Source organism: Phyllostomus hastatus, unplaced genomic scaffold (genome assembly GCF_019186645.2).
Source record: "Phyllostomus hastatus isolate PE091 unplaced genomic scaffold, TTU_PhHast_1.1 phas_scaffold_585, whole genome shotgun sequence".
NCBI lineage: Eukaryota > Metazoa > Chordata > Mammalia > Chiroptera > Phyllostomidae > Phyllostomus > Phyllostomus hastatus.
Window position 1 is genome coordinate 28,759,107 of NW_025334037.1, and position 21,533 is coordinate 28,780,639.

General features: G+C 39.5%; 1 protein-coding gene across 5 annotated transcripts in view; it reads left to right on the top strand.

The window, feature by feature from the left end:
* Window positions 1-21,533, top strand: part of CSTPP1 (centriolar satellite-associated tubulin polyglutamylase complex regulator 1) — a 157,828-nt gene that overhangs the window by 21,414 nt on the left and 114,881 nt on the right. For 3 of the 5 annotated variants that reach the window (XM_045825243.1, XM_045825247.1, XM_045825246.1), the window contains exon 2: window positions 9,013-9,115. The exons of 1 other annotated variant lie outside the window; for it this stretch is intronic. In XM_045825243.1, coding sequence (XP_045681199.1) covers window positions 9,013-9,115 — 103 coding nt within the window. Of the gene's footprint in view, window positions 1-714; window positions 764-9,012; window positions 9,116-21,533 lie in introns of those variants that run through there. One more of the 5 variants, XM_045825244.1, reaches the window with a different exon arrangement.

Below are 21,533 nucleotides of genomic sequence, written 5' to 3' on the forward strand. Positions count from 1 at the left end.
AGTGGTCCTGAGTGTTAAAGGGGATAAAGGATGAACGAGTCATGGATCATGTGTGCATTTAAGGAGGAGGACAGTAATAACTGTGTGTAACAGAAATAGCTGTTTTTAGGTAGAAATATAACAGAAATAAGTATATCAAGGTAGAAGGTGCCATTGGAAATTCTAAACTAGGTGTTTTGGGGAGTTCAGGGAAAAAGGGAGATTGCTTCTGGCTGGGAGAGAACCAGGGAATGCTTCAGGAAGGAGCTGGCATTTCCGTTGAGCCTGGCAGGAAAGGTAGGCTTGGACCACGCAGCATCTGTAAGAGTGTGTTGAGTCAGAAATTATGTTAGTTTGGTTAAAACAAAGTCCAAAGTATTATAGGGCACTTGGAGGTTTTACAGCATTAGTTTAGATATGTTCAGCTAAATTAATGTGTGGGCATGTGTTTTCTGTGCAAACTAAACTGGGGCCTCTCTGTCTAACCTATGCGGTTCTCGCTGTGTGACTTTTGTGCACTTTGGCCTAGGCTGTAAATGTCTATAAACACCTACACTAGTATCCTTTACTTTCATATCAAAAATGGAAACAAAGGGATTATTGAGCATTATTACAAGCCATATTCCATAAGTATGGTGTAGACATAGTTCTGAGGGGGGATTTGACACATGAGACTCTCGATGGGAAAGAATCCCCACCTTCATACAGAGGCAGTATCAACCAGCAGAGAGGATCAGGGATCCGAAGCCCATGAATCTCAGCGGCCTTAAATTAGAATTCTTCTGTGAGTTGTCGTGAGTGCCAGAGAATTTTTATGGAATAGTTTGAATGTAAAATGTCAAGTCATTAATGTTACTGCATTAATACCTTATTGCAGTAATATCACTAATCCATATATTAATAGTTAAATTGCATATTACCAAATATAATTACTAATAACTTAGAAGTGCATGGTTTACCCCAAAGGCTACAATCTTTGATGACTATATAGCACAATTAATTATCACCCTGTAACTTTAATATTTCCCGGCCTGACATAACATGAGTGGTACATGATTTACTCCATACTTGTCAATTTATAGGGTGTTTTTTCAAACCTGTGATGCATTCTGGAAAATAGTTTTATGAATGTTTATGGAGTTGATCTGATAAGTATACTGCTCTTTGAGTAACTATTTTTGCAAAGCTATTGTCATGAAAATTTCATTGGGGTTCTTCATGTGTCCCATACATAGATTGTAACTGTGGGAAACTTAAGTGCTGCTTTAGATTTCTCCGACATGCAGGCATTACATTTGGTTATGGTGAGCTAGCTGAGTGCTTTCAGTTTGGACCTCTGTAAAAGCCTCCTTAAAAAAATTGCAAGACTCCAATCTACTAATTCTGTATTATGAGATTTAGGCTGGAAACATGGAAGCGGTAAGATTTAAGTACTTAACCTGAATTGGCATCCCCAAAATATCAAAAATCGCCAGTTTCAGGAAGGAGGAGGGAAGGATTAATGGTCGACTAGAGACTGTTTGAATGCCAAAGCACTCAGCTTTGCACAGCTGTTAACTTGTACAATACCTCTGCTGGTTGAGGTAAGTGAACTTGCTTTTCATCTCCCACTTTGCATAGAGATCTTTAGTCACCTCCAGTTTTCTGGTTGTCACAGGTGATGTTAACGCAGGTGTAATGCTTTGTTTTTCCCTGGTTTGTCTTATAGTATTTGAGTTTGATTAGCTGCATAGCAGTGCTTTGGTAGTTCAGATGCCCAAAAGCAACATATTAGTCTTTCTGTTTTATAATTAACTATTAATGTAAAAGGTCTTCCTTTAATTTTTAAATTTGTTCTTAGGAAAGTCCATTGGATGTATGCCATGCTGCATAGCTCCTTAAGGGCTGCAAAAACATAGTGCAGACTGAAGGCCTGGATTCAAATCCTGTCTCTGCTGCTTACTAGATAGACCTTTAACCTTTAGATAGATTACATGTATGAATTTTCCTTTGTTATCTATAAAATTGAGATAAAAGTAGCCGTCTCATTGCATTGAGAATTAAATAAATTAATACCCATAAGGTGCTTAGAATGCTGTTATTCAGTGGGAACTGGGATTGGTTTTAAACTTTTTCTGTATTGTTTCAATCTTTAAAAATAATTACATGTGTAATTAGCCCTGGCTGGTATAACTCAGTGGATTGACCGCGGGCTGTGAACCAAAGGATCGCCGGTTCAGTTCTCAGTCAGGGCACATGCCTGGGTTGCAGGCCAGGTCCTCAGTGGGGGGTACTCAAGGGGCAACCACACATTGATGTTTCTCTCCCTCTCTTTCTCCCTCCCTTCCCCTCTCTCTAAAAATAAGTAAATAAAACCTTTTAAAAAATTACATGTGTAATTAGAAATAAATATTTTTTAAAAATTTAAAGGTCATGCCAGTACTTCAACTGTCTGGTTTACCAATTTAATCTTCTTTTCTAGTATTAACAATGGAAAGCCAGTGATTTCTAGGTGATACAGTGTTACATGGGATACATTGTAGGTGTTTAGATTTTCTTGTTTTTATTTTTGTTTTTGGGAGGTAGTGGGTTGTGGTGGAAGCCCATGGGCTTTGGAGTCAAATTTAAATTTGAATCCTGGCTCAGCCATTTATTAAGACTGAGCAGGTTCCTTAACATCTCTGAGCTTCAGAAAAGTTTATTACCTACCTCATTGGGTTGTGTAAGGATTGCACGTGCTAGTTTTCCTCATTTCCCCATCTCCTTTGGTTAAAGGAAATTGCTCTAGTGTGGTCGAAGATCAAAGATGGTCGCGTAGGGGTGATGAAATATTTCCCCAGAGCATACTGTATCCCTAGATCACGGCATACCAGTAAAAATAGAGGATGTAAATAATTAATTTTAGAGGTCTATTAATTTTTTAAGCCATTAAGTTATCTATTTATACTTTATAAGATCAAGTACTGAATCATATTAGTGATTTATAAATGACATTGAACTTGAAGTTTCTTAACAGTTTATATGACAGGTTGTTGGTTAACAGCAATAATTTTCTTATTTCAGAGGGCAGTCTTAATGTAATTCAATATTTATTTGTGCCAACCAGCATCTGAAGCTCAGAGACTTCAGAAACCAAAATGTGTTTCAGAAGGGCTCTGGCAAGGGAGAGAAAAGTTTTTCCTTTTTTATTGAACTTACTGGGGTGGTATTGATTAATAGGATTATATAGGTTTTAGGTATATAATTCCGTATTACATCATCTGTACATACCATCACGGTTGTATTGTGTGTTCCTTACCCCAAGTCAAGTCTCCTTTCATCACCATTTATCTCCTACCCTCTTCTACCTCCCCCGCCCGCCCCCTTTTCTCTCTGGCAGTCACAGTACTGTTGTCTGTGTCTGTGAGGTTTGTTTGCTTTTTTCCTTAATCCCTTCACCTTAGGAAAAAGATTTAAAGTTGAATATGTGTATATACTCTGCTTTTCTCTTACACTGCTATTGCTATAGTGTGTATCTATTAATATCACATTTTTCCAGTGAGACTCGTTTATTCTAATATAGGAACTCTGTATTAAATAATAATAACAGCGGTCTAACTAATGTTGTAGGTGGAAATTCTAGGTCCCTTGAGCAAAAATTTCCAGATGCAACCCTTTATCATTCAATTGCAAAACAAACAGCTGGTACTTTGATGGTATTTATGCCTTGGAAGGGAGTAAAAAGAAATAGTTTTGGACTTTCCCCATATGAACGAGAGCTTCCTGAGTAGTAGTTAATAAGTGAATGCTTCCCACAAGTTTAAAGGCTACAGCGGAAATAGGTGTATGATTATGTGTATTACTATATGTGTAACGTTCCATACAGCCCAGGAATTTTTTAAGATAATCTATAAACATCCTTGGTTGGATGAACAGAGTTAAATAAGTGATAAAGGGCTAGAGTAGTCTGGCCTCTTGGTGCTCATTAGTGTTGAAACCCTATTGTCTGGTGAGTGTTGCCGTGTCTGGAGGGGTACATAGTAACAACTAATAATAATGACAGTAATAAAAATAGCTAATATTTATTGTGCATTTACTATGTACCAAACACTATGCTAAGATTATTACATTATTTTATTTACAACTTTAGATGGCAGGTGCTATTCCCTGTTTTTATAGAAAAGGGCAGAGGGAGAGAGATTAGGTAACTTGCTTAAAGTCACACAGTTAATAATTGCCAGAACTAGAAATCAAATAGAAGTCAGCCTGACTCCAGAGCCCGTGCTTTTAACTATTGCAGTAAATTGCCATGTCATTTTAATCTGTAGAATCAGTATGTAGCAATAGTAATATAATCATTAATATGATGTTACCTTTTGTATATATGTAACTTTTTTCTAAAGAAGTTTATTATTAGACATATTATTCTTAATATCACATCCATTTTATAAATATTTTATTTATTTATTTTTAGAGAAATGGGAAGGGAAGGAGAAGAAGAGGGAGAGAAACACTGATGTGCAAGAGATATATCAACCAATTGCCTTGCACACCCCCCCAACCAGGAACCTGGCCTGCAACCCAGGCATGTGCCTGACTGGGAATCAAACCAGCGACCCTTTGGTTCACAGGCTGGCACTCAGTCCACTGAGCCACATCAGTTGGGGTCATACCCATTTTATAGCAGGAGTGTCTGTAGTATAGAGATTAAGAGATCAGCAGGAGGCGGTTCAAGAGAACCAAGTTTGTTTTTTTTTAACTTGTATTTATTTATTTCAGAGAGAGAGAGGAAAGGAGGGGGAGAGAGATAGGAACATCACTCTGCTGTCCCACCTGTTTATGCACTCATTGGTTGGTTCTTGTATGTGCCCTGACTGGGGATCAAACCCACAACCTTGGCACATGGGCCGACACTCCAACCAGCTGAGCTGCCTGGCCAGGGCAGAACTAGGAAGTTTCTGATCCACAGTTGCCTTCACTTGGGAGGTTCATGTAAAGATTACCCAGTGTTTCCTCATATTTCACTTAGATTTTTCAGTGCAGGAGGTTGAAGTTGTAAGTGCTTATCTCAAACAGTGATGCTATCTAAGTAAGACATGGATGCTTGGGCCTTAACTATGGATTCAGAACAGTAGAGCCTTTTGGTACATGTTAGAAAATATACTTAATTCTGTTCTTATGGAAGTTGCAGCAAAGCAGAAGAAAAAAAAAATCCAATCTGAAATGTTTTGTTCTTTTCCAAAAGGGCAGCTAAGGTGCCTGTATATCTTTTCCCTCCAGGGGTGCAGGTGTGCAGTTTGTATTCTTTAATCATTCACACAAATTAAAGCTTATTCCTTTGCATTTAAAAAATAATATAAAACGACATTCTCCATGCTTTATTGCCAGGCAAGAGCTTTGAACTCCTGTCTCATTGAAGTTTGATAAACTGCAAGGATTTTCCAGGGTTGGGTGGTGCCCTTAACCACAGAGGGAACATTGGACTGATAAGAGCTGCAGGTGAAGGAAACCGCCAGGAAGCAGCAATTAGAGAGAGCTCTTCGCACTGGCTTGTGTGAAATTCTTGGAAGGGAGGCACCTTTCCCTGCCTCTGCTGGCTCTTTTTAGCTTCTCTTCTCCCACAGATGAAAAGAGCACCAGGGCTTTCTGTTTCCACTTTGTGAACTAGGGGTGGGTGAATATTTTGTGGTGGGGTGGACAAGTTCTGACTTCATACAAATGTTGATTGGCCTGTACACCTATGCAAGTGGGGACAGGACCCCCTGCCACACACATACACATGTGAATTCACGTAGGAACAAGTGGACCACATCTCTCAGATGATTTTATTATCAACAGACACCCCTGCCTTTGTGCTGTGTATAAAGATCCTATTTACCTCCAGAACTAATTATGAATTGTCAACGAGGAGGCAGTAGGTACAGTGTTAAGAGCACAAGTTCTTGGTACGAGGCAAACTTTGGTGTGATCTTGAGGAAGTTACTTTAATCCTACAAATTTCAGTTCTCCCGTTTGTAAAATGGAAGTAATCAAAGTACGCATCAGAGGATTGTTGTGAACACCAAATATAATAATGCATGTAAAATAATTAGTGTAGTATCTGGCACGTTGATAAGTTGCGCAGGTGCTCAAACTTGACAGCTATTATTTTCATTATTATATGTAATGTTAAATGCTAAACATGTGGTTGGTAGACAGATATTAAACAGGTATAGTCCTTCATTTTTCTTTCTCTCCCCCCTACTTTCTTTGTAGGAGTACAAAACTACTTTATTCTAATTACTTTGAAAACATTTCTTCGTTAAGGGCTTTTACATTGACTTTCAATCCTTGGAGTTAAGGAAAAGTAGCATGATTTGCTTCTAAGTATGGCATAGCTCTTTCATTTCTACCATTAAAAATATTCTTTGGTAGCCTTAGATAGATCTAAGTCATAGATGTCCTTACAGCCTGAGGAATGTCCCTGTAAGATCAGGGTAAGTGGGTGGAAGAAGGGCAAGAGAATACCAGAGGTGAACATGTAGCTGATTTTAATGTTAGCTTGGTTGTTTTTTTTCTCTCAATTTAATATGTATTTAATTATAAAACAATTAACACCAGAAATTTGCATGCATTATCTCACAGCTTCACTCAGTTTGGCCATTTCTTGGAGAAGTAGTTTTCCAGTTGGAAGAACTGTTGATGAAGCACTGATTTTGTCTTCACATCTTTGAGGGTGGAGGGCTGGAGAATGTTTGCAGTGATTGATGGTTGTTAGTTTTGGGAAGCACTCAGATCAACAGAAGAAGTAACAGAATGTAAACATGTCGTTCATGTGGACCTCAGGCTGGTGCAAACACCGCGGAACCCTAGGTCACCACTGTCCCGTGAAGACGCTCTGGAGCACAGCTTGGGTAGATAAACTTACTTGCTTTATAAGTTTTGTGGGACCACCAGGACTTTAGGAATCGTGTTTTTGAAGTACTCATTTTTATTAATTTTAGGTAATTACTCCATATTTTCTTGATGGATAAAGCTATGAAAGAGGCAGATGTCCATTTTGGCAGCAGTTTAGTGGAATTGCGTTTTGTCAGGCTATTCATCACTTTTGCGTTTTTTATTCTCACTGCTCTGAAAGAAAGTTGTAGTTTTTTAAAAAATGTTTTTGGATGGTAAATGGAAAATGCTGAATTGGAAGTTTTTATGTGAAGTGTGCCTAGCCGCCATTGCCATACCTACAGATAAAATTCAGGGAGGGGAAACAATTGTGTGTCGAGCACAGGCTATATCAGAAGCGCTGGCCTATGCTGTTTACTGAAATAGACCCTCAACAGCCCTTTGAGACGGGCTTTTAAGAAAATGCATTATCAAGCCCCGCCTGGTGTGGCTCAGTGGACTGAGCCCTGCCTGTGAACCGAAAGGTCGCAGTCCCAGTCAGGGCACATGCCTGGGTTGTGAGCTAGGTCCTTGGTTGGGGGCGCGTGAGAGGCAACCAACTGATGTTTCTCTCACACATCAAAGTTTTTCTCCCTCTCTTTCCCCCTCCCTTCCCCTCTTTCTGAAAATAAATGAATAAACTCTTTTAAAAAGTACATTATCAAGCAAGTCAGACACTCAGGCGTTTTACATGCATTACCTTATTTAATTTTTATAATTCTGTGATGTAGGTACTGACAGTATTATTATTACAGTAATAACAGTGTAATAGTGTACTAACAGTGATAGTATTTTTTTTTAAGATTTTCTTTCTTTACTTTATTTACCAGTGACCTTTTGGCTTGCAGTCCACTGAGCCACACCAGCCAGGGCCAGACAGTGATAGTATTATTATCCACATTTTACAGTGAGGAAATAGGCTTGGTGAGTAAATTGCTCAAGGTCACACAGCTAGGAATTGGTAGAGCTGAAAACAGAACTCAGGTCTCTCTAAACCTCAGAGCTCACATTTTAAACCACTGATTCTTAAGCTTCTGCATACGTAAGCAGTACTAAGGGTCCTTGTTAAAATTATGGGGCTCCAGTTAGAAATTTAAGGTCACTGAGTCTGGGATGGTGCCAGCCTATAAATCTTCATTCAACAGGGGGGCTGCAGATCAACAACTGACCATATTTTGAGAAAAAGTTAAATTATGTTTCCATACAAGTACAGATTAAATAACTATCTAAGAGTAAGCTACCAAAGACAGAGCCATGATTCAAACCCATTTCTTTCTCATTCTAACACTCAGATCCTTTCTGATAAGACCATGATTAATTTGCACATTTACCAGTCACAACAAATGTGGAAAACATAATTCTGATAAATTGAGCAGCATAGATTTCATGGTCTTATTCTTTTCCAAGGTTACTAGCTTATACACTAGTTTTCATGGTCCTTAAATTTTTTTTTATGATTTTCTTTTCTTTTAAAGATTTTATTTATTTATTTTTAGAGAGGGAAGGGAGGGAGAAAGAGAGAGAGAGAGAAACATCAATGTGTGGTTGCTGGGGGCCGTGGCCTGCAACCCAGGTATGTGGTCTGACTGGGAATCGAACCTGTGACACTTTGGTTCCCAGCCCGCGCTCAATCCACTGAGCTATGCCAGCCAGGCGGTCCTTGAATTTTTTAGTGACTTTTTTTAAATTACAGAATTGAGTTTTCTTTCCAATCAGATAATTTATGCTTTAGGCACTCTTCCCTGGGATAAGTTTCTGAGACATGCGGAAATTGGAAGGGGGTGGAAGGAGGTGGGAAGAACTTTCAGGTGTATCTGCTTAATGGTGCCAAAGCTCCTCTTCAGCTTACCCTCATTACTAAGATGAAGGGTTGATGCTAATACTGACAGCCAATCAGATGACACTGAGTCATGTGCTACATCATGTCCCATTCTACCCTTTGGGACCATAGCTTCCTTAGGGCCAGCAAGTTTGGTTGGCCTATTTCAGTCCACTTCCTAGGCGAGAGCCAACACCTTGATGGACTTTCACAACCTCCCACTGGGATGGGGAGGACTTTTATATATATATTTTTTGTTTTGTTTTGTTTTTAATTTTATTTTAATAGTTATTCAAGTTTTTTTTCTCTCTTTCACTTGTCTTTCTTGCTTGTCTTTGCAGCTCAGCGACATGTCCTCACATACATGGAGGATGCAGTGTGCCAGCTGCTAGAAAATAAGGAAGATATTAGTCAATATGGCGTTGCCAGATTCTTCACTGAATAGTAAGTACACGGATGCTCTGCAAATAGGGCGAGCCCAGAGGAGGCGCCTGGGGCAAGGTGCATGAAGAATAGAGCAGGGCAGTGCTGAGTATGTAGTGGCAGTGAAAGCTCAGTTTTGATAGGCTGGCCCAGGGCTGCCCTGACGTGTTTTGGAACATACCTTTGGAGTACCTGGTTTTGTCCGGTGACGCATATCATGATGGTCATGACTACAGAAACTCAACAGCTGCTTGTTTGATCTAGTGGATCTGTGTCTTTAGGTCCCTCTTACAATTTTTAACCTACGTGATTCAGAACATTCACTCTGATTTCCTTTAGTTAGTGTACCTTTAGCGTGTGTTCTTCACGGCTGGCTTTTTTCACTGAAATGTTTAGGATGCTGTACCTTTGCAGTTTTCTTTCTATGGGAAGCTGTGTCAATCACATGATTTAAGAGTATTTCTAGAGGCAGGACATCTTTCTCAGATTATATCTTTGAAGGGTTGTACTTCTTTGTAAAGTGTGTGCTTGGAGTGTGTAAAAATCAAAATGGTTACTACTACTTTAGCATCCTAGAACTGTTTTTAGGCTGAATCAGATAATTGCTTTAAAACACCTTGATCATCCCAAAAGGATTTGCTAAAGAAATACAAAGCATTATTTTTGTTACTAGTGTGCCATTATGTATTTATATAATTATTTGATGTCTCCTTCCTTTTGTTCTAATTTATTGGGAGCACTCTAAGAAAGGAAGAGCCACGTCTCACAGGCTTCTATTTAAGGTGAATTGTGAACTCAAGTCCATCCTTCCTGAAGACAGATTTTTTTCCTTTCTATTCTCCAGAGGTTCCTTGGAGATCAGACAGGTATTCCAGTGGCCTAAACTTGGGTTGTTCTTAGGGGAATTCTTGCCTCTCCCAAACTCTTTTGCTGAACAATAGGTCTTGCAAATAAAATCTAGATTTCTTATGAACTGGAATTTCAAGTTTCTGGGGAAAACAGGCTTTCCAGGAGCAGAGCTGGTCCCTGCTTCCAGTCTTATAAAGAGGATAAAGTAGAGAAAGGAGAGGAGGAACCTCACTCCTCATGGTGTGGGAAGCAAATGAGGTGGGCAGGGAATAAAGACTGAGATTGAATAGCCTTGCTTGCTTTTACAGAACTGACAAGCCTAGGGGTTAAGTTTCTAGGCCACTTAATCTGTACCAGCACTCTTGAGACTCCTTGCCAAGCGAAATATGATTCTTCTGGGGCAACACTTCTTCCTGGCTTTTTTCATTCACCACCCCCGCGCCCCGCCCTCACCACATCCATCTGCTTTAAAAGTCGTTTCCCTGCTACACCGGTTCTTTGAGGGTAGGCATCTTTTCTTCTTCGTCTTTGTATTCCCAGTGCCTGGCACAGAGCTCAGCATATAATGCATGTTAGATACATGTTGAATCAACAGCTTTACCTAATTTTAAGTTATTGCATACTATACTCTTTTTCTTGCTCTTACTATCAATAAAGAATATCCTTGTTTTCTCTTTTTCGTTTTTTCTTTTTGATAAAGCTCTGTATTTTGCCATTTAAGAGGCTGTGTCCTATGTGTATAACACTCAAAAGTGAACCCCACAGGTCTATGTAATGGATGCTGAGCTCTAGAAAATCAGTGGTAACACATAACTTTCAGAATGCTATTGATTATAGCTTTTATCTACCAATACATGACTGAAGAAACTTAACATTTTTCACAGCGCTGATAGAAAGCTAGTTGCCAAAGCTAGTTGTTTCTTCTCCTCAGGAAACTGAAATTATACAATCAGAGTGAGTGGCATGTGCCCGACACTTCTGGAACTCCAAGACACCATATGGGCCTGAGGCAAGTTATTTTGGGGAGTGAACTAGCATCAAAGCTTCAAAATTCTTAAAAAAAAAAAAGAAAGAAAAGAAAAGAAAAAAAAACTTGAAGGATATGGATGTCTCATGGAACAGGAGGTAGTATTTTGTGGATAAGACCTGGATGGTAGAGGCTACTGATTTTACTTTGATTTGTGAATTTTATTTGTCTAGTGAAAAGCCTTCCCTGTAGCCCTCTTTTTGTATTGTTTCATAGAACCGTAACGCAGTGGGAAGAGCACACACAGCCCCAGGAAGCGGAGATCCTTATTCTCATACGTCCTTGCTCTAGAATCCTGGGCAAATTTCTGAAATTTTCTGAGCTTCAGTTACCTCATCTCTGAAATGGGTATAAGAAAGTTTTACATGCTAATTATAATATAACAATTCTATTTTATAATAAACAATTTTTATTAAACTATGTCTCAGCCACTATAATTCCTTGAAGTAGGTACTGTTATATTATCTCTATTTTATAGATGAGGAAACAGATTCAGGAAGCTTAAGATAGCTTCTTTTTTTTTTTTAAGATTGTGTTTATTCATTTTAGAGAGAGGGGACAGGAAGGAGAAAGGGAGAGAAACACAGATCAGTTGCTTCTTGCAGGCCCCCAGCCAGGAACCTGCCCACAAACCAGGCGTGTACCTCCACCGGTAAACTTTCAGTCTGCAGGCTGGTGCTCAGTCCACTGAACCACACCAGCCAGGCCTTCATATAGCTTCTTTAGGTTCACGAGCTATAAGTGACGGAGTTAGGAATCAAGTCTTGTCTGCGGTTCAAAGCAGTATCCTCTGCTGCCACCAAGGTACTATCCTGCCTAATGTTGCTGGAGGCCTAACCAGGTAGTATTTTGATACTACCTGGTTTCTTCTAGATATACTTTCTAACTTCTTTGAATTTTCCCTTATGAACTATTATATAGTCTTGTCTGGTGACTAAAGTTCATTTTCATTTTAATATTTAGTATTGGCCTTTTGGGGGGGATACAATTGGAGCTGGCTCTAAACAATAGGGAGCATTTTCTTTTTAATCCTCACCCAAGGACATTTTTTTTCATTGCTTTTAGAGAGAGAGGAAAGGAGAGAAGGGCCAGTTGGTTGCTTCCCGTATGCAGTTAGACTGGGGATTGAACCTGAAACTTAGGCATGTTCCTGGACAGGGAATCAAACCCACAGCCTTTAGGTTACAGGATGATATTCCATGATATTCCAATCACCTGAGACACACTAGCCAGGGCAGGAAGCATTTAAAAGAAAATGTGTTAACTGAACATTTCTGTCTCTCAGTTTCAAGTTCACACATTGAGATTTTCATAAATTTAATGATGAATGGTTTAGTTTTAAACAATGATAGATGTTCTCTCCAGAATTGTTTGTGGAAGGCTTTTCTGTTGATTTTCTCTCCTGGGTTGGCTTGCCCTCTCACCTGTGCTGTCCCGCACTGGTGTTTTCCAGCACATCTGTGATCGTCCCAGCAAGTCTGGATAAGCTGTAAAGCAGGAGTAGCTGAGCCGTGCTGTGCATGCGTGTCTGCAGACTGTGAGCACTTTAAGGTCACATTCCTCTGCACTGTCCTGAAAGGAGGATTCTAACTCTCAGAGTGTTTTCTTTTATGCTGTATGCAGCCTCTACCTCTGAATGTTGTCTTTCAACCAGCGAAAGGTAGAAGGAACTATTATTTAGAGGTGCTGCTCCAAGAATAGCCCAAGTGTCAGCCCCAGGTCAGGACCTCTTGCAGAAGTACATCCAAGAAAATGAGGCTGGCATAGCTGTAACTTAGAAACCACAGCAGAGTGTGACCAGGTTTTGTGGCAAAGATAAAATGAGAACTGTGGTTTTTTAAGACATTGGAAAATAATGATGAGAGAAAAACAGACTGAAATCTGAGAATTCCTATCAGAACTGGGAACCATTCTTTACGGGCTAAATTGATAGTTACAACACTGCGGCATCAGGGAGCTTGGCCTCCACATGCTCATGTGGAAAAGAATGGTACTCTGCGGTCTCGGCTGGTGGGCCCAGGAGGGCTCTTACGAGCGGGTGTCTTGTTTGTTTCATTTTGTTTTGTTTTTTAAATGATGATTGTAGCTTCTTGGGAAGTCTTTGTGATGACTATTTTGGTGACAAGTACATGAGTTATCTTCACTGATGGTTTATTTTAAGGAGATGTGAGAATATAAGACAACATTCATTCAGTAATTATTTTTGAGCCCCTACTATGTGCCTGTGTGCCTAGGCAGTGGAGATATAGTGGTAAACAAGACAAATAAGGTAATTACCCTCATGAACCTAAAGTTTCAGTAAGGAAGTAAAGAAGTAAATTGATGATGACAACAACAGCTAATGGTTAATAAATGCTTGCTCTGTGCTAGGCACTGTTCTAAGCATATAACATGCATTATCTCATTTTAAGTTTCACAATACATTTTACACATTAGGAAATTCAGGCACACAAAAGTATTGGAATAGTATTCCCAAGTTACATAGCTGATTACCATAACAGGATAAATAACAAGGAAACAACTAGGGTAATGTGATATGTAGCATGTCCAGGAAGGCCTGTTGGAGGAGATGGTATTTGAGGGCTTATCCCATGGAGTGACTGGCTCATCCCATCCGAGAGCCAGTAAGTTAGCTCAGGTGACTCACCTTTGCCTAGGCTTTTTGTGTCCAAAAAGGATAATTTGATTGATTTTATTTGCCGCTACTCAGAATGAAATACCCTAGGTGGTGATCACAGAAAGTTACCTTACAGGTAATTGACCTCCCTTACCACCACTTATATATGATATGTGAAAGTAATAAAATTTCTTGTTATCTAATATATGGTATAAATATGGAGATGGAAATCTTTGTCAGTTCTTAGAAAAGTCCATTCTGATTCATATTAATCATCAGAATTCAGTTGGGAAGTTGCATACCTTTTTCTAATGTATATACTCTTGTGAAAGGTACTGACATCAAACTCCCTTTTTATTGTTTTGATTTGGATAAATCCATGAAATGCAGATTAAAAAAAGTAGATTCCAATAGTACATGTTACTAAATCCTTGAAATATAATGCTAATGAAAACAATCCCCTGGCTGGCGTAGCTCAGTGGATTGAGCGCGGGCTGCGAACCAAAGCATCACAGGTTCGATTCCCAGTCAGGCCACATACCTGGGTTGCAGGCCATGGCCCCCAGCAACTGCACATTGATGTTTCTTTCTCTCTCTTTCTCCCTCCCTTCCCTCTCTAAAAATAAATGGATAAAATCTTAAAAAAAAAAAAAAAAGAAAACAATCCATGATTATAAAATACATATTATTATTTTTTTAAACAGGTGCTCTAAACCTTATGAAAAAATGACCCACTTCTCTCCTAAGTTATCAGGATGTAAACTTTCAGTTCTAAAGTTGGCAGATTTTTTTTTAGGACTACCCACCATCCAGCATGTAAGTAATGTCATTTTGGGTTCTCCTTGTGCTCACGGTAATGGAGGAATGGAGGTTTGGAGCAACAAGAAACAAACACATCAGAACAAACCAGACTTCACTGATTTCCAGGCTCCTAGCTTTGAATGAGGGATGGACTTGAGGCTTTTCTGGGCCATTTCTGCTCCTCGTTTTCCCTGCTTATTGTTGTCAAATTGAGCCAAAATATGGTGTGCTGAAGAAATAGTGACTAATTCTATTACAGGCTTCTTCAAAAGGGGTAATGCTTCTCTTCCCCCACCCCATCTTTTTTCCACAGTTCCGTTCTTAGCTGGAGTTAACACATTGTAACAGAAAATTACCCATTTCTCATTGTCAGCATCTGGATTCTCACAGACTCAGATAATTGCCAGGAATAGATTTTGCCTTGAGCTAAAGCGATCCTGGCCTCACTGTTATGGGCCCAGGCTCTTCTGTTAGCTGTTGTTTGTGAACTCTACAGAGCGCTCTGGTCCTCTTCTATATTACCAGAGGTATTCTATAGCAAAAGGACTCCAATGAGACATGGTAGTGAGTTTAGAGTCACCAAAATCTATTGAAGCTTAAAAACTCAGGTCCATTGAGGATATAAGAAGCTACTTACTTGCTTAGAATTCATCCCTCTTCTTCAGTCCCTTCATGTTTTGATTACAGGAAACCATCCAGCAGCACTTGACCTGGTAACTGAGGAAGCCATTTCACAGCCCACTGGTCCCCTGACTCATTTAGAAGTCAGAGTCAAAGGTTATGGAAGTAATAATTGGGCCCAGATTCTCCCCGTCAGGAAAGACCTTACTTCCCCACCCCCTCTCTTCTACAAGTTAAGAGAAACTTAGCTGCTGCGAAACTGTTCTTTAAGAAGAAATGTAGGAACTCCATCCTTGCCTGAAGTATTCTCAAGACCCAGTGAGAGTATCTCTGTTTTCATGGGAGCTGCTTTTATATGAGCGCTAGTATAAAATTAGTTGTAATTCTTCACACTAAAATATTTTCCCTCAGGGAGTTTACTTGATTTATTTTAATCTATAAGAAATATAAAGAGTCTTTACTTGGTCCAGCCCAAGTTCTAATATTCCTTCCCATAGCACCGCTGCCAGTTTAAAACTTTGCTTCATCAACAGTAGAACAATTTAAATTCATCAGTGCTTTTAATTTCTTCCATGATTTGCTCAGAACTCTAGATCTGTGGTGCTGGCAGCACAGGCCTGGCACGAGAGCAGGAAAGAATGACACAATCTGGCACCTTTAACCAGAAGGTTTTAATGAACCGGCATGGGGGTGGCGGGGATGGAGGGGAAGGAGGAGGGACAGTTAGGATTTTGGCAGCCACACAAAGGTTCTTCTTCCCTGAGAAAATGAAATGAAAGTCAAATGAATCTTCTCTCTGTTCCTATGATTTGCTGAGATGTTTGTCTCTCTCTCAGCTTCCAGCTCCGTGGCAGGTGCATCTTTGCAGTCAGTGACTTCCTCACAAAACAAATTGTTTCTCAGGGTCCCTCTAGAGGGGTCATGTTCAACTAATTTCCTGCCCGAGGCCATAACTGTGTTTCCTTTCTTCGACTATCAGATGCACTTCTGACCAGCACAGTGGAAACTGTCTTATCAGAAAATATCACGGGCATGTACATTTATTTTAGAACACGTTGATCCAGGGTTGCTGAGCTCTGGGGCTGCAGGAGTAGTAGTTCTGTTTCCGAAGTGGCTGTAGGAGCAGCCATAAATTCATCCCTTTATCATTAAACAGCGTTAACAACAAATGCCTTTGCGAATGTCCTTATATTATATTTTGCAAGTCAAGGTCATTACTAGGCATAATACCTATCTCATACAGTTATGTAAATCAGGTGAAATGACGTGTGCAATGTCTAGGTAGATATAACTTATGTCCATTACATTTCATTTCCCTTTAGCTCCAGAGTATGGAGTTTTTGTTTCTCTCCTACCTCACGGATGTCTTAGGAAGTGACAGTCGTCCTCTTCTTTCTCCTTAAATGGTATCAGAGTTGAAAATCTTGAGGACTTTTTGGTCACTCTTGTTTTCTGTAACACCTTTTGCTTATCTTGCATTTTATGTACTTTTTTTTTTTTTGCAGGTTAAAGGCCTTTGATGATTTCCAGCTCAACTATTAGCCATTTGGTGATATCCAATTCACTCATCATGTAGTACATTCAGAGAGTAGCCTAAGAAAGCTTTTCTGTCCCCCCCGCACCCCCGCTCCACCTATAAGCCTTCTCACTTTTTGTCTATAGCCCCTTTTCTCTGGCAGCCAAGATTAAAAAATTCAAGTTGTAATGGGAGACTGAGCCAGTCAAGTCTAGCTAACTTGTATTGTTCCTACCCTTAGTTCTAGCGCTATAGTGATGTGCTCGGGGTAATGAAAAGCAGACATTCTCTGCTGAGGTCATTGCTCCTCGTGCTGGCAACCTGCTCCAGGAAGCTGTTTATCTGTGCTTGCTGAGCCAAGTTCCAGCCTCCAAACAGTTGGAATGTATTGAGAAACCACAGAGCCCAAAGAGAGAACGTTACACAGGCGGTTCCAGGCAGGGGGAGCATATTTACGCCACACAAGCTGCAGTTTACATGTGTGGGGATAATTGTTCATCTGCACACTCTCATACTTCACCTTCCATGCACCATACGTGTCCTCTAAGGGGTTTAACCCGGAGAATTATACTGCTGTGCCAAATTGCCCTGAACTTGCCATAAAGAAAAAAGGTATTATTGAAAACTTTATGTAAAAACCACCTTTTTAAGGTAGGATTTTTCTAAGTCAAATTTAATGTTTAGAATATTAAACCCTATAGGCCTGATCTTTAAAGTATCCCCAAACCCTATTCCTTGCATGGTTTTCCCAAATAAAAATTTTTAAATCTGTTTACCACCATATCAAGTATTGTTACAAAGCTTCAAATGTGGCCTACATCAATAGGATTATAAAATATGTAATCTGGTTTAGGAGATAACACTTATTTTGTTATTTTTTAAAGATGAGAGCACTTTATCAAAGGTATATTTGCAAATCTAAGAGACACTGCATTCTAAGCTCAATAAAGCCGAGTGGCAGACAAGCTCTGAGAGCTCATAGTAAGAGGAAGGCCACAGCATCATTTGAAACAAATGTGTGTGTGTGTTTAATGTGCTTCAGAAATTCATTGCTGTGAGCTTCAGAAAAGTGTCTAAGGAAATAATATGACTTTTTTGTCATATTTGGTGATCATAGGGTTGTAGCAAAGTAGTCGATATTAGGGATGTCAATCCTTAAGTTCCTATTGGGGCCAGCTGTCCCTTCTCCAGAAAATTAGTCTCAGCCAAACGGGAGCTCTTAACACCTCCCCACCACCATGAGGGCCTCACGTAGCCAATAACTGACTGACACACGGGCATTAAAAGGACTGGTCCCCTTGCCTCGAAATGGGACTGGTGTGGAGGTGCGATTCGTGCCCCACAGCTCACTGTGGGATCAGGCTGGACCCGGGTCTTCCTCCCATCCCCTCCTGCTTCTGTCACTCTTCCCAGGGCACCCCTTCAGTCAGTCACGGGCACCAAAACCCGTGTCTCGGCTCTGCTTTCAGGGAACCTGACCTGAGTTGCTTATTGCCATTTTAGAAATAGTGTTTGCAATGAAATTACTGGAGTATTGTTAGTGGAAACTTAAACAAAAGGGTATTTGGGTGAGTCTGTGGAAAGGACATCACAGCCATGTGCTGCATAGTAATGACATTTTGGTCAATGACGAAGTGCATGGTGGTCCACAAGATTACACTGCATAGCCAGGTGTGTGCAGGCTCTACCATCCAGGTGTGGAGATAACATTTACTGATTAACAAACAATTAGAGAGCAGTTGAAGACCTTATATAATGGCATTACCTTGTGCTCTGAGAGTAAGAAGAAATAATTGGTACTAAAGTAATTAAATAAGTCATTATATATGGAGGAGTTTGTTTCGACATGTGTGATGGTTAATTTTTTGTGTGTCAACTTGACCAGGCTAACGTGTGCCCAAATAGCTGGTAGAACATTATTTCTAGGTGTGTCTGTGAGGGTGTTTTCAGAAGAGATTAGCATTTCAAGTGGTGGATTGAGTAAAGAAGGTTGTCCTTGCCAATGTGGGTGGACATCATCCAATTCATTAAGAGCCTGACTAGGACAGAAAGATGGAAGAAGGGTGAATTTGCTCTTTTTCTTAAGATTTTATTTATTTATTTTTAGAGAGGGGAAGGGAGGGAGAAAGAGAGAGAGAGAATCAATGTGTGGTTGCCTCTCACATGGCCCCCACTGGGGGCCTGGCCTGCAACCCAGGCATGTGCCCTGACTGGGAATTGAACCTGCGATGCTTTGGTTCGCAGCCCGCGCTCAATTCACTGAGCTACGCCAGTCAGGTTGAATTTACTTTTTTTCCTTGAGCTGGGACATCCATTTTCTTCTTCCTTGAGACATCAGCACTTCTGTTTGTTGGGCCTTTGAAGTCGGACTAGAACTTATGCCATTGACCCTCCCTCTGCCTCTGTTCTTGGGCTTTTGGACTTGGGCTGGGACTTACAATACCAGTTCCCCTGGCTCTTGGGCCTTCAAACTTAGATTGCATCACACCGCCACCTTTTCTGGTTCTCCAGATTGCAGATGGCAGATTGTGGGACTCCTGGCCTTCATAATCACAAAAGCCAAATCCATAATCACATAAGCTAAATCTCCTCCTATATATAACTGTATGTATACTGTTGGTTCTGTTTCTCTGGAGAATACTAACTGACTAATGCAACCTGGAAAGGTGAGTAGAATGTGGATGAGCAAAAAAGAAAAGGGAAGTATTTGTATGTGACATGAAAGCACAGTAGCATAGTGGCTAAGAACACAGACATTGGGGTCAGGCCCACCACTTACTAATATGTGATCTTGGGCAGGTTGCATAGCCTCATCTATAAAGTGGGGTCATATATAAAATATGAAATTCCGTGTTACACCATTGCTGGAAGGATTAAATGAGATAACGGATGTCAAGTGCTTAGCATTCTACCTAAGATATACTATGTTGAATTAATGAAAGCTACCGCTACTGTTGTTTGTTCATTCATTCAACAAATATTTACTGAGTGCCTTTCTGTTAGTGTTCTAGACACCAGGAGATTCAGCAGTGAACAAAACAGACAAGAAATCCCAACCTTCATGGAGCGTTCATTCTGAACTACCCTTTTTCCTCTTATAATAATTTTAGACTTAGAAAAAAGTTGCAAAAATTAATATAGAGTTCCCATATCACTTTTACCTAGCTTCCACTAATGTTAACATCTTCTATAGTCATAGCATAATTATGAAAATAATGAAATTATTAATTGAAAACTATGAAATATCAATAAACCTTCATTTTGAAGAGCAGTTTCTTCTTTTATAAATTCTGGGTTGACAGTTATTTTCTTTCAGCACTTAGTATGTACCATTCCATTAGCTTCTGGCTTCCACTGTTTCTGCTAGGTATCAGCTATCAGTCTCGTTCTTACACCTTTGAAAGTGATCTGTCCTTTATCTCTGGCTACTTTTTGGATATTTCTTCTTGATCTTTGGTTTTTTGTAGTTTTACTATGATGTGCCTCAGTTTGTTTTTCTTTATATTCAAACTATTTGGGAGTCTTAGTGCTTCTTGAATCAAAAAACTTGATGCCTTTTATCAGTTTTGGCAAGTTCTCAATTTTTAGCTTTTTAATTTTACTTCTGTCCCACTATCTTCATTCCTGGGATTTCAATGACATAAACATTAGGATTTTTCATGATATACTCTGTCTCTTATGAATTTTTTTCTGTAATTTCTGTTTGTCTTTTATGCTTCATTCTGGATATTTTTAACCAATGTTCTGGTTCATTAATTCTCTTATCATTTATGTCTGATTTGCTATTAAACCCATCTGCCGAGTTCTTATTTCTAATTATTGTTTGTTTGTATTTTGTATCTTACTTTTAATTAGTCTGTTGTAAATATAAAAGAAGGAAAAATAGAAATTGCAAGCTGGGGAAACTGAATGATTAAAAGTTAGTTTGAAGAAAACTTAGTATTTATTTACTAGTGTTTCTTATACTTCTCTTAGTATTGCCCTTCACAGTGCTTCATTCTTTCTTCTTTTTATTCCCAGAAACAAAGAGGATGTTAGTTAGCTGTGCTTTCTATAGTTTATCCCTATAGTTTATTGTGACAACTTTGTGTGTTTAAATATGCTTTGTTTTTTAAAGACTTTTTTAAAAAAAGTAATTCTAGGTGCACAGCAAAATTGACAGGATGGTAGAGATTTCCCATATTTTCCCTGACCTCAAACATGCATAGCCTTCCTCATTACCAACACCCCTCACCAGAGTGATACATTTGTTCCCGTTGATAACCTACACTGACACATCAGTATCATCTGAAGTCAATAGTTTGTCCTAGGCTTCACTCTTGATGTAATGACATGTGTGCATCACTATAGCATCATACAGAGTATTTTCACTGATCCAAAAATCCTCTGTGCTCTGCCTGTTTATCCCCGACCCTCACCCCAACCTCTATTGTCTTATAGTTTTGGTTTTTTAAGGATGTTATATAGTTGGAATCGTACAGTGTATAGCCTTTTCCAATTATTGTATTTTTTTAGTTTGAGAATTACCATTCGGTTCTTTTTGTTATGGTTTCTTTATTAGATTTTATCTTTCATTTGCTTGAATACAGTACAGTATAATTATTAAAAAGTCCACAATTTATTATCTGGATTCCCTGTGGGTCTGTGTGTATTGTCTATTTTATCTCTTGGTGTCTTTACTCCATTTTCTTATCTTGTAGTATACTGTTTTCTGCCTTTAGTTGAGAACTATACATTGCATGTGAAAAATTATAGAGGTAATGTAAGGCTTATAATAATGTTATCTTTCTTCAGAGGGGATTTACATTCATTTCTGGCAGATGGCCTGAGCAGTAGCAACCCTGGATTACCTCAGTCTAATCAGGGACTGAAATCATTTGAAGCTAGGTGTAGTCTCAGGTGGGGCTGATCTGTTTCTAGGTAGGGCTTTTCAGAGTGCCAGCTAGAGCCAGAGATTTACCCGAGTCCCCGTCCCTAGCCTGGGTGAGTCCTGAACTCTATTTTTGTA